Below are 13,784 nucleotides of genomic sequence, written 5' to 3'. Positions count from 1 at the left end.
TATTATTAAAAAAATGATTAATTAACAAAAAAGAAAAAACTTCCAGTTAAATCATTGTTAACACCAAAATCAGTAGTTGCCCTGATTTTTAATCAGTGCATCTTTAACAATGAAGAATCTCAGCTAACATTTCATATGTATGCTAACTGCTAAAACTTTGAAACTCACCATGCAGGGCGTATTTATTCATATCTTAGAAAGTCGCTACCTTCTTCTCTGACGGGAATCAGACGAGTCAGAAGGACTCTTTAGGGCTGCTCTACACTGATTGTCACATGGGCCACTGCTGTGCAGACGTGCCAGGCTGATGTCACTCAAAACCTGATCAGCCACGCCCACACGGTCCTGAGAAATAGAGTTAACAGCAAAGTGATCGGTCCCCTTAAACCATGTTTTCCTACATTTGTGGAGGATCCTTTCCGATCAGGTTTCAGTCAACTAATATGAGACATTCAAGCGTGATATTTTTTGTGTGTTTCTCTATTTCAAGCCAAATTTCCAGAGGCTTTAAACTGCTGTTACATAATCATTTTTGGGACTTTAGTTACTCCTGAAACATATATTACCTTTACATGCAAACATTTTGACACCTGACGACTAATGTGAGGATGTGTTTGTGTTTGCAGTGTGTGTGTAACAGCTGTGGAGCCACATCAGACCCCCTGCCCTTCATTCAGATGGTTCATTACATCTCCACTACATCCCTCTGGTAAGACTAGACACACACCTACACACACACACACACACACACACCTACACATCTACACACACACACTGCAGTAAATCTGGCAGCAAGCTGAGGCTGGGTGGCAGTAAAGGAAGGTACAGCGTGTTCTCTTCTTCTTCTTCCCTGCACGGGTCCCTGCTGAACCCCGAGCACACACATGCAGACACACATACACACACATAGACACATATACACACATTTATGTTCATGCATATGGAAGAGCAGGTGAGCTTGTGCATAATTTCTGTCCCGTATTGAGGTAGACAGAGGCTCAGGCTAATGCACGCAGAACAGAGGAGGCATGTGTGCATCCTCAGAGCTGTTACATAAAACACACACACACTCAGTCAATGAAATAAGGAACAGGGGAAGTAATCAATCAGCTGTTTGATTCAGTAGACCCAGGGGGCGGCATAAATCTATAAGTGGAACAGTGGGTCGGAAAGAGCGCGAACGAGAGGGAAATAAGAGGATATATCACTCTGTATCCCTTTTGGAAATGGAACACGGCAGAGGAAATGGAGGGATAAATGTGGGGGCAAAAGTACAAATAAACACACCGTGTGGAGGTAGTTGTGGGGCATCGCTCTCTGTTTGTGCCCGTTACCGCTGCCAAGCTATTTTTACCCTTAGAGGAGCCTGTTGTTTACAGACGAGATCGCCGAATATGTGAAAGTCAACATGAGTAAGATAATCAGAGGGCAACAAAAAGACAAAACAAACGTCTGGTTCAGGCACGATTCAGAGGAAAGCAAACAGACGAACAAGTGTTGTTGTTTTTTCTGCTTTCATGGCCGAGCGAGGGGATAAAACAGAGGGAGAGAGAGAGAGAGAGAGCAGAGAGAAGAGGTCGAGTTCATTTCAGGCTGGAAGAAAAGGGTGACAGGAGGAGAGGAGAGGGGGAGGAGGAAATTTTAGTAAATCATTATTCTTAAAGGAATACTTCACCCCTCTGAAAAAACAACAATGCTGATTCATCGCACACATAATCCCGAACATGGCACAGAGGGTGCTCAAGTTCATTTGGTATTCACAGATTATAATAATGTGTGTTTGAGTTTGTCCTTCAGAGGACTTAACACTGATAAATACAGCTCAGTACTTAAGTGTCATTGCTTTAAAGTTTGCTGGAGGAGATTGTCTCAGAAATGCAGCTGAAGTTCTTTCTTCACTTAGATGAACTGCTCCTTTAATAATCGCAACAATAATAATGTTCCTTCACTGCTGGCGCTCCCAATGGGGACGTTGTCTTCTAGCTTAACCACTTTAGGAAGGTCAGAGATCATAATCTTGCCAGACTGGATTGAAAAACGTGCTCAGAGGGGATCTTTTTACAGCCGTAACGACTGTATAATCTAGATTTGTTCTTACTTTTACTTTTTTCTTCTATCCCCCTTTGTTTTATTTTCTTAATTAAAGCAGATGAGAAAAAGCCTGAGGGAGCGACTCAGTCTGTGCGCTGAATGGTTGCCTAAGCAATATGCAAAGCGAGTGGACAAAACACTGCAGAATTCAAAGCTTTTGAACTGATTTCCAGCCAGAAATACGATGGGAAATGAAACAATTGTTTGCAGATTACTGCACAGCGGCGCGAAACAAACAAACTGAGAGGTTTTTAAAGAATGAAGGCAAAGTTTGTGGTGGCCACAAGTCACATTCAGGCTAAACAATAGATGTTTTCTTCTATTCACAAAAGCTTACAGTTATTTGTGTGTGTGTGTGTGTGTGTGTGTGTGTGTGTGTGTGTGTGTGTGTGTATGTATGTCTGTGTTTGTGTGTGTGTTTGGATGCTGCAGTAACCAGGCGGTGAGGATGCTGGAGTGCAGAGAGAAACCCACACCGGACATGTTTGGAGAGCTGCTCCGCAACGCCAGCAACATGGGAGACCTGCGCAACTGCCCTGTGAGAGCACACGCACACACACGCACACACACTCACACACACGTTGCACACACATATTCACACAACACAGTCACACAGCAGAACAGAAAATGTGCTGTTTTATTACCATTTTTTTTAAGTGAATCTGCTGCGAGTTCAGTTTAGTATTTGAGGAACAGAAACAGAAATGTGCAGATTTAATTTGAAATATCAACAGATGGAGAGATAAAAGAACAATAAAATTAAAAGCAGGCTGAAAATCACATTTTGAGAATATAATTTGCAGCGTAACCACTTTGGTACTTTCATCATGTCTACTTTGTTTTCCCCCGTTTCTTCCTGTGGTGCGTCTTTGTTACATAATCAGAAGCCCATTTGCATTTTCCTCCCATTTTTCTCTTCACTTTCTATTACCGGAAGCATTTTGCGAGCTGTCGTCATCAGCACTCTTTACAGTTAAACAAAATGATCATCGTGTTGTTGCAGCAGGACACAAAGAACATTCAGTTCTGCTGGGAAAAATCATTCTGACTGAATCGGGTGGATGTTTTTGGGAAAGTTTCCCTTAGAAAAACGTCCTGCTTTAAATATGTTGGAGGGACATTACAGTCAGAGAGAGAAAAGGCTGAAGAAGAGGGTGAGAGAGGACCGTGTTTAGAGGTAACATGTATGACGCCTGTCCTTTGTTCTGCAGCACTGCAGCATGTTGTGCTGCCACATGGGAAAGTTCTGCTGCTGAACAGACCCAGCTTGGCCCCGCTCGGCCGCTCCTCTCTGCCAAAGTATCGGCACAAAGAGCCTCCTCAGCGGCCGCTCTCTCTCTCCACACAGCAGCACCCACACAAACACAACCGAGAACACACACCGCAAGCTTATTCCCCCGGACCTAACGCTGACGTTGTGTGCGCAGTCCTGCGGGAGTCGAGCAACCAACCTGCCTCTGTTTATCTTCCATCACTGGCAGCGCTGATCTTTTGTTAATACCACACTGGGCTCTGCTCAAACAAAGTGATGGTATTTGGATGGCAGATAGGCTGCTGGGAGATAATGTAGGTGCCAGACTGAGTATAAGGTGCCAAAGAGGAAACTGTGAAGTTGTGAATATGTTTTTTAGTCAGTTAAGCTAAAATTATCCAGTTTATTGAATCTATAGAAAGAGAGATTTCACTTATTCAACCTTGAATGACAAAGTTAAAACACTGACACTGACAATGCTGCGCTCTAAGATTACAAAAGGCTGTAACCCCAGGGTCTGACTTCACATCAGTCTGACTACACATCATTTTGATGCTTTCACATGAGAGATTTCTTTCGTTTCGTCACGTCTCTGCTCTGCTCTTCTTGCTGGTTTGAAGTTCACAGGGCTTTGTTAGAAGTGATGTCATATCCGTGTTCTTATCAAAGTTTAACAAAGAGGATTAGAGTCAGAAACTGATAACAGCAGGGATTGCCTCTCAAGTGTTCAGGTGCTCTCAGTATAAGTGCAAAGTATTAATTTGAAAGCAGGATATTGATATCGTCGACGTCTGAGGCGGAGCTGATGTCAGCTGCTTCTTTTTGCTGCTCTGAGGTTGAACCTCAGAAGATAATCTGATTGTTTTGTGTGTAAAAATCTGCAAATGTACGAGTTGTAAGCGTTTTTAAATAATGGTTAAGGGAGTTAGATGTGGGATTGTAAATACAGACACAAAAAGGCTAAAAAAACGAGGAGGTACTTTCTCAGAGTCCAGGAGAACAAAAGAAAGATCAACTTATAGTCCTTTAAAACAGATGAAAATCACAGAAAAGCTCCAGTGTGAACACAGGTAATCTAACATGACAAATGACATAACTCATGACATCACACGTTGCCTTGCCTTATTATACTAATAATAATAATAATATACATCATGAAAAAAATGCCTTTGAGCTTCTTTGCAGGGGTGTGTCCAGATTTTTTTGACTGGGGTGGCCCGACTGAGGCTCTGATTTATTCAGGGGTGGCGTGGAGTATGTTTACACCAACAAATGAACTGACATCATTTATTTAACTCTACTGTCTCTTGTGATCATATCCACTCTAATAACATTTAAGTATACTACAGATGTTATATTTCTGTGTATAATTGTTTACTTTAAAAAGTAACACAACAGACTGGCAGCATCCTCTGAGCATTACTAGATAAGGACTGAAAAAGATTTTTGTCCAAAGTCGCATTCTGAACCTCTAAAGGTAAATAGTTCAAAGAAACTGTGTAAGAGACACTAATGGCAGTAAAATGTGGGCACCAAAACATTGTTAATTAATGAATTTTAGTTTGTATTTGACAACTAGATTGTGTGCAGGAGCTGATTCCTCTCCTAAACGCCTGTCTTATGAAATCAACTATTTTACTACAACCAAAAGTACCACTAAAGGACAAATACGACATTTCAATGCAAAGAAAGCAGTCCATATAGTTAATTTTAACATAAGTCCCACCCCTTACAAGAAAAATATCCGATCTCAGTTTTAGATTTTGGGGTCTCACCTGGGGTGGCCAATCAGATGTTGGGCGGAGGCACCTCTCGCTGCCTTTCTGAACACGCCCCTTCTTCTTTGGATATCTCTCAAATGTATGGACAATTTTCAGGCCACATTATCACTACATTATTTTTCTGACGTGTGACGCCTTGAACGTGTGCTCTGAAGGATTTTGTTCATTTGCAGACGGTTTTCAGAGAGCTATGATTTTTGTAGATTGGGCCATCATTCTTATCTGGATTTGAAAAAACTGAGGACAAAGAGAAAAAGTGGAGGAAAACAAATTAGATTGTGAAGAGCTCAAGTGAAATCTACAAAACAGTCTTCTACGATGACAGATTTCTCTTTTCATATACTTAAGGACACTTTCCTCCTTCAAAAACAGCCATAATTTGTGTAATCTGTTGACTTGTTTACATCCCATTTTCTCAATACTCACATGGGTTTCTTGCATCATCTGACTGAAGTGTAGCAGCTTTGTCACAGCTTGCAGCAGTAACTCATGTGTGACTGCTGGAAATGATGACCCTCAAACTACAAATATAACACCAAGCTGTAACTAACCAGAATGCACTCAGTAACCTCACCCCGTCTGGATGAATGGTGGGTTTACTGTTACATGAACAGTCTGCCGCCTCAGCTTTAACATCAACAAAGCGGGATTGTGTTTTTATTCCTGTTCAAGTTCTGAGAAAGCATACACACAAAGATATTCCTAAAGTAGTTTCATTTTTGCTCTGAAGAATGCAACGATCAGCACTCTGAAAACCTCATGTATCCTTTGACCAGCAGCACTGTTACATAACTCTCCCCCTCTTTGAAAGGTCTGCAGAGCCACTGTGAGTGGAGAGGAATCTTTGCATATGAAATTCGGAGATGAGTCTGCAGCGATCAGTGTTGTATCATGAAGCAGAGCAGCTCTGTTTGTACCATCATGTGATGAATGATGCTGTCACCAGTGGTGAGACAGCACAGAGGGCTAACTGAGGTCCTGTGCTTGTGTCCTGAGCTAACAGATAGCCTGAGTGTCTGTGCTGGCTCGTGTTTGTGTCCCTTCTTTTCTGAGAATTGAGAAGCTGGCAGAAAACCTCCCTGCCATCTTTGGTGGCAACGCAAGACGTCCCGCCGCCCACCAAAAAAAAAGGAGAGTTCTTGTGTGTGTTGTTTCGTGCATATGTGTGCGTGCGAGCGTTTGGCAAAGCGTCTGGTTGCCGGGGTGTTCTCAGGCTGTTTCCGAGCCCGCTCTGCCAACGCTGCGTGCATGCTCGCGTGTGCGCTTTTTGAGTGTGTGCGCAGCAGCTCTGCGGTGGGTCATGACTCAAAGGAAGGAGTCAGAACACACGGTTCTGAACTCGACAGAAGGCCCAAGGGACAAATACAGCTCAGCACTGTGCTTCTTCCTCTCTCGTTCTCTCTTTAAGTCCTTTCATCATCTCTTTCCTCCCGCCTTTTATCTCTGCCTCTCTCATTCCTCTGCTGCTCACTCTATCTGAGTGTGTATCTGCATGCAGGCGTCTGTGTTCATCACCACCAAATAAATGGAGGATTTTAACGTCGCACGCCACTGTCACACATCCTCATAACACAGGATGAATAAACCTGTTTGATGAATAACACTCCTGTCTTATTTTCTCACCTCCTCTCTCTCTCTCTCAGAGTAACTGTGGGGAGGTGCTGCGTATCCGCCGGGTGCTGATGAACTCTCCGGAGATCGTGTCCATCGGGCTGGTGTGGGATTCAGACCATTCAGACCTGGCTGAGGACGTCATACACAGCCTGGGGACCTGCCTGCGTCTGGGAGATGTAAGGGGATCACGCACCCAAATGACACAGTCATTTTAACACATTAACACGTGTAGTGTACGCTAATGCAAGCAACCAAGCATTTTCACCCCCTAATAATAACATAAATCTATAAATAAATATGCAAATACACTCAAAATGTGTACATATGCCAGTGAAAAGAGCTTTTCTGCTCAGTTTCTACCCATTCACCAGACACTACTACACTCATGGGGGCTTCAATGTCTCTAATTTGGAAAAAAAGATGCAAAATTGCCCCCTTTGATGGCCTACTGATACATAAACAGGATAAAGTGCCCTCCAGAGAGCCCTCACAGCGAAGAAAACGTGATGCAGTGCCCTACAGGTCGCCGTACAAAACCAGACAACATTCTGATCGCTGTTACCCCGCTGCATGCAGCTGGTGCCCTTTTTATTTTCTCCGCCCCTGCCCCTCAGACAGTGTGTAACACAAAGATGAACATCTGTTGTTAGAAACTGTAAACCACAAGTGTTTATGGTGCTGACTCCTGAGGGCAGAGATAACTGTTGGAGTAAGAAGTGTGAAAAAAAAGTCTCTGATTTTAAGCTTTTCTTACATTTACAAGTCATGTGGTCTGCCGCATTGGTCCAGACTAAAATATTAAAAATGGGCTCCTGCATTTTTAAAGACACCAGCTTGTGATATTGAAGCTGAAATGTCCTGGTTTAGATATTACAAAGTATTACCGTAACATTCAGTATATGAGATGCATTTTTAAAGGTGACATATTACGCTCTTTTCATCAGAATATATTGGTCTAAGAGGTCCCCAAAACATGTCTTTAAAGTTTATGCTCAAAAAAACACTTTGACATCAGATTTTGGCATGCCTGAAAAACCCTCTTTTTCAGCCCTACTCAGAACACTCTGTTTTCCCTCTGACCACGCCCCCTCAGGAAGTGGATGTGGCCTCGGCTCTCCAGCACATTGATCTAATGTTTACATGTTGGCTGAATATACACGCTACTCACAGACCCGCGTTACTTCAACCCTCTGAATTTGATCCATAATCTGATCCTGACGTAGAGGCGCCTGCAGCAGGACCTTTCTGAACCCTTGGTCACAGATTTTGTGTTTCTTGTTGTTTTATTTGTCAGTATGTGGACGTGTGTCTCTACGAACATGTAGCTATGTGGCTGTGCTAACTAGCGCTAGCACTTCTCCATGAAAATTAAAAATCCTCCACTAGATCTTCAAATCTGCAGACGTGGGGAGTAAAACCGACCTTTGTGTTTATTAAGACAGCCTACAACTAGCATGCCTCCCTCCTAAGCTCCTTGTTAGCACACATTTGTGCAGGGAATGAAAAACAGAGGAGAAGTTCAGTATTATTTTATACAGTCTATGGGCTGAGCAAGCTCCGAGCTCTGACTCCTTGACAGACCGGATATTGTTGTGACGTGTCAAAAACACGTAAATCTGAAACGGCTCGTTTCACACACATTTACAGAAAGGTGGAGAAATCAGAACAGGGGCAGAATGGATTTTTTTCATTTTCATTTTTTGACATGCCAGGGACACATATTTCAGGTAGAGAACCATTAACAAGTCGATTTTGCATGATATGTCACCTTTAATACATATTTTAAATCTACAAAGTGGGCTGCGTCCTAAATATCAGTGTGACCAGTTTAAAACCACAGATACTGATATTGTGTGCCGTCCAAGCGGCAACTTCCGGTCTGAAAATATGAGTCCAATGCGGAAGTGTTAAAAGCTGCAGTTCATTGAGGATCCGCTTGAGGCTGGCTCCGGAAGTACCGGAAGTCACATACACACGAATGGGAAAAAGATGATCTTTACAACAGAAATAAACATGTTTACAGCCTGGTACAAAAGACGAGTGTGGTCTGGATAGCTCATTTCTCGATGTGCTCTCACTGTGAGGGGGGTGAATTTTTTTCTAACGCGGCAATTTTGAAGATATTGAGATTACAAGTCTTCCAATGAGAGGCACGGCTGACTGCGGGAACACTGTAGCTGTTGGCTAGGAGGCTAACACTGGCTCCACAGAAGCAATATGGCTCCCGCCGACAATTGGCCTCAAAACAGAGCTTCAGAAACAGATGGGTGACATCACGGATACTACGTCCATATTTTTTACAGTCTATGGTGCCGTCATGACCGCCAGTGCAACCACAAACCTCACAACAATCAATATTACCGCGGGCTGAGCTCAGTTACCGTATTGGCAGCTAACAGAACGCGCTACATTTTAGAGAAGGTGCAAGTCGAGCTGTGTGCAAAGGCTTCTGTGTAGGTAGCGGGATAAGGGTATATAAATAATCCTATAAATAATCTCCGCAGACGTAGAGTCATAGAGTGAAGACTCAGACTACAACATGTGGATTTACTGCAACAGGACAACTGAATAGAAATATATTTCAGATTCACAGTGTCCAGTTTTCTTCCTACTTGTTCTTATTGTGAAAAATAAGCATGTGAACGCGGTCAGGTGTCAGCCGGGAGCGCAACCGGGTCAGAATCAGTCTGGTGAAGGAGAAAAAAAGGTCTTGCGGAGACCTGTCACTCAGCCGCAGCCCCCAGCTGAGCGTCTCCGCTGCAACACCTTCAGTCGGGTGATCTACATCGAAACATGCTTTAAACTTAAAACACTTGTTTGGCAGAATTTTGTGAAGAAGTTCTGTTGAACGCTTACAAGACTGCAAGTCAAAGTATTTAGTAAGTTTACAACTGTAATTGAAGTAGATAAATAAACCGTCTTTCATATTAATTCAACGCTTCATTTGCCTTTATCTTAACATAAGCCTAGCCTATGAGAAATAACAATTCAATCTGATATTGTTTATTATAATACAGATTGATTTATTGCTTGTGTTTGTTGAAAAATACATGAGGAGAGGACCCTTGAAAAAATAATTGCATATTAAAGGTGACATATCATGCAAAATTGACTTTTTAATGGTTCTTTACCTGAAATATGTGTCCCTGGCATGTCTACAAACCCCCCAAGAATGAAAATAATCCATTCTGCCTCTGTTCGGATTTCTACACCTTTCTGTAAATGTGTGTGAAACGAGCCGTTTCAGACTTCCGTGTTTTTGTTACGTAACAACAATATCCGGTCTGTCACGGAGTCAGAGCTCGGAGCTTGTTCAGCCCATAGACTGTATAAAATAATACTAAATCCCTCCCCCGTTTTTCATTACCTGCACAAATGTGTGCTAACAAGGAGCTTAGGCGGGAGGCATGCTAGTTGTAGGCTGTCTTAATAAACACAAAGGTCGGTTTTACTCCCCACATCTGCAGATTTGAAGATCTAGTGGAGGATTTTTATTTGTCATGGGTAAGTGCTAGCGCTAGTTAGCATAGCCACATAGCTACATGTCGTAGCTGTAGCTGTGTACCAAGACACACGTCGACATACTGACAAATAAAACAACAAGAAACACTAAATCTGTGACCAATCCTTCAGAAAGGTCCTGCTGCCTTTCTTGCAGAGGTCGGTTTTACTCCCCACGTCTGCAGATTTGAAGATCTAGTGGATGATTTTTATTTATCATGGATAAGTGCTAGCGCTAGTTAGCATAGCCACATAGCTACATGTTCGTAGCTGTGTACCAAGACACACGTCGACATACTGATAAATAATACAACAAGAAACACTAAATCTGTGACCAATCGTTCAGAAAGGTCCTGCTACAGGCGTCTCTCCGTCAGGATCAGATTCTGGATCAGATTCAGAGGGTTGAAGTAACGTGATCTCTGAGCAGCCGTGTATATTCAGCCAACATGTAAACATTAGATCAACGTGCTGGAGAGCCGAGGCACATCCACTTCCGGAGGGGGCGTGGTCAGGGGGAAAACAGAGTGTTCTGAGGAGGACTGAAGAAGAGGGCTTTTCAGGCATGCCAAAATCTGATTTCAAAGTGTTTTTTTGAGCATAAACTTTAAAGACATGTTTTGGGGACCTCTTAGACCAATATATATTGATGAAAAAAGCGTGATATGTCACTTTTAAATCGCAATCGTAATATTGAGGAAAATAATCGCAATTAGATTATTTTCCAAAATCGTTCAGCCCTTAAAAGTCAGTTGAAGTTAAAAAGATCAGACAAATACAATAAATAAATAGATAAGTAAATGAGGATAGAGATAAAACAGTCTTGTCTGGCTGTTAGTGACTACAACTCAAGACAGTCTCAGTTCTGCTTGACTGACAGCTAATGAACAAAGGGTATCAGAAACTTCACCTCCAATTCAGCAGCACTATACCTCAAGGTTTTAACAAGTACTGGTGCACACTCGCAAACACAAAACACACACTCTCAAAGACACACAACACACACTAACACAAACATAGATCATGAATATGTGTGTGCAGCAGCGCCCAATAAACTCAACCAAGCCTGAACGTATAACACATACCACAGCTGCCTTGATTGCCATCACTCTCACACAGAGCTGAGAATTCCTCGCTCTAATGCTGCAGCTTTCACACCTCACAGACACACACACTTACACACACACACACACACACACACACTCATGTTTGGCCCCTGATACTCCATGTCATGACTGAGTAATGTTGATGCATTTTAATGCTACTGTAACATCTCCAGCAGCATTCTGAAGTGATATCTATGAATAATGGAGCAGTGAATATGAGTATGTGTTATAGAGAGTGGAGTTCTTCCCTCTATCTTCTATCTGCTGTCTCCGCCTGCTGCTGTCGCTCTCGTTCTCATCCGTCCGCTTCTGCAGAGATGAAGCTGGTTGTTAGATAGAAATCGGAGGCATAATTTATCGCGTTTTCTGCTTTTGTTTAGCTGTTCAGATCAGAAAAATGAATCCATCTGTGTCCCGTATCCCCCACCATCTACTGCTGCTCTCTCTTTCTCTCTTTGTCTGTCGTCTGCATCTGTTCTCTCTCTTTTCTGCTTCCATGTGACTCTTTTTATCTTCTTCCTCTGCTTCAATGAGAGCATTTCGGAGCTGGAACAATTAGTCTGTGGCAAAAAAAAAAAGAGATAGCCTTTTTGATTAATCTTCATTGCAAGCTGTTTATCTAGCCGAAACACTGAACACTTCTTGTTTCTGACTCTGAGAATTTGAGGATTTGCTGTTTATCTTTTGTTGAGTCTCTTGGAGATGGAACATCTTTAAGGTTTGGCTTGCTGGTTGAACAAAAGAGGCAATTGGAAGAAAAATTAGACTGTGGGTTTGAACGTTTGGTTATTTTCGGACACAAAAAAGATTGAGAAATAGCTTTATGTGGAAAAGTAATCAATAAGGAAAAGTAACTGATGGGCAGGGTTGTGTGTCTTTTTACTGTACTGAACCAAAGGATGTGGCTGTACGTTGTGAAACAGATGAAAATTGGTACATATAAGGGACAGTTTTGATAAGTGAGACAGGGTGGCTGTGGCCCCTTGCTCGATGTCATCACTTGACTTACTTCTCTCGCTGAATAGAGGCATAAAGACATGACGGAAGCAGGTGAAGATTTTGCAGCTGAGGATGCACTGCCAGAGTTTCCCACAAAGATGATATTTGGGCAGCTTGCTAAATGTGTTTGTGTCCATTGAACTGAGTCACTTACACTCTTAAAGAAATATGCAATAAATATATATATATATTGTGAACCAATCATCATGATTTTTCGTATCATATCTAATTGTTTTGTGTTGTACCACTGTATTCTATTGTATCTTATTGCATCACTTTGTGTCGTATCATGTCTTGTGGTATTGTATGATATCCTATCATATAGTACACTATTGTATCTTATTGCATCCTATCGTGTCGTATTGCATCATATATTTTAACATGTATCCAATCTTATTGTATCGTGTCGTATCATACAGAATTGTATAGTATAGCATCTTACCATCACATTGCATCACAACCAAGCGGCAACCTCCAGTCTAAAAATATGAGTCAATGCGGAAGTGTTAAAAGCTGCAGTTCATCGAGGATCCACTTGAGGCTGGCTCCGGAAGTACCGGAAGTGACATACACATGAATGGGGAAAAGACAATCTTTGCAGCATTAATAAACATGTTTACAGCCTGGTACAAAAGATGAGTGTAGTCTGAATAGCTTATTTCTCGACGTCCTCTCACTGTGAGGGGGGTGAATTTTTTTCTAATTCGGCAATTTCGAAGATATTGAGATTACCAGTCTTCCAATGAGAGGCACAGCTGCCTGTGGGAACACTGCAGCTGTTGGCTAGGAGGCTCAAAGCCCGCCTCTTTACGTCACACTGGCTCGACAGAAGCAATATGGCTGCCGCAGCCGATTGGTCTCAAAACAGCTCTTCAGAAACAGATGGGTGACGTCACTGATACTACGTCCATATTTTTTACAGTCTATGATCACAACACAGTGCAACGTATGGTGTGGTATGGTATCGCCACGCGGCAAACTCCGGTCTCAAACGATGAAGCCCATGCGGAAGTGTTATAAACTGCAATACATCGAGAATCCACTTGAAGGTGGCTGCAGAAACACCGGAAACCACATAGACATGAATGGGAAAAAGACGATCTTTGCAGCATTAATAAACATGTTTACAGCCTGGTTCAAAAATCGGCTTGGCTCAAAGTAGCTAATCTCTCTATCGGCACACACTGTACGAGGGGTGAATTTTCTTCTAATGTGACGGTTCAGAAAATATTAAGATTACGAGTTTTTGCCCAAATAAGGACATGACTGACTTGACTCCCGGTCTGGAACACATAGCTGTTGGCTAGGAGGCTCAAACTCCGCCCCTTTTCGTCACACTCTGCCTGGTTGAGTTCCGCATTTCCAAAATGGCTGCTGCCGTCGATTGGTTTCCAAACAACGCTCAGGAACAGATGGGTGACGTAACAGATACTACGTCCA

At 42.5% G+C, this 13,784-nt stretch overlaps 1 protein-coding gene across 2 annotated transcripts in view; it reads left to right on the top strand.

The window, feature by feature from the left end:
- The window catches only part of usp54b (ubiquitin specific peptidase 54b), an 89,720-nt gene that overhangs the window by 48,461 nt on the left and 27,475 nt on the right, over positions 1-13,784 (top strand). For both annotated transcript variants that reach the window (XR_004634805.1, XM_034708830.1), the window contains exons 6-8: positions 627-709; positions 2,524-2,629; positions 6,768-6,914. Coding sequence is in view for 1 of the 2 variants with exons in the window: in XM_034708830.1 (XP_034564721.1) it covers positions 627-709; positions 2,524-2,629; positions 6,768-6,914 (336 nt within the window). In the remaining variant the exon portion in view is untranslated. The remainder of the gene's footprint in view (positions 1-626; positions 710-2,523; positions 2,630-6,767; positions 6,915-13,784) is intronic.

Source organism: Notolabrus celidotus, chromosome 18, assembly GCF_009762535.1.
Source record: "Notolabrus celidotus isolate fNotCel1 chromosome 18, fNotCel1.pri, whole genome shotgun sequence".
Classification (NCBI taxonomy): domain Eukaryota; kingdom Metazoa; phylum Chordata; class Actinopteri; order Labriformes; family Labridae; genus Notolabrus; species Notolabrus celidotus.
The sequence above is the reverse complement of the archived record's forward strand: the minus strand, read 5'-3'. Positions and strand labels throughout refer to the sequence as shown.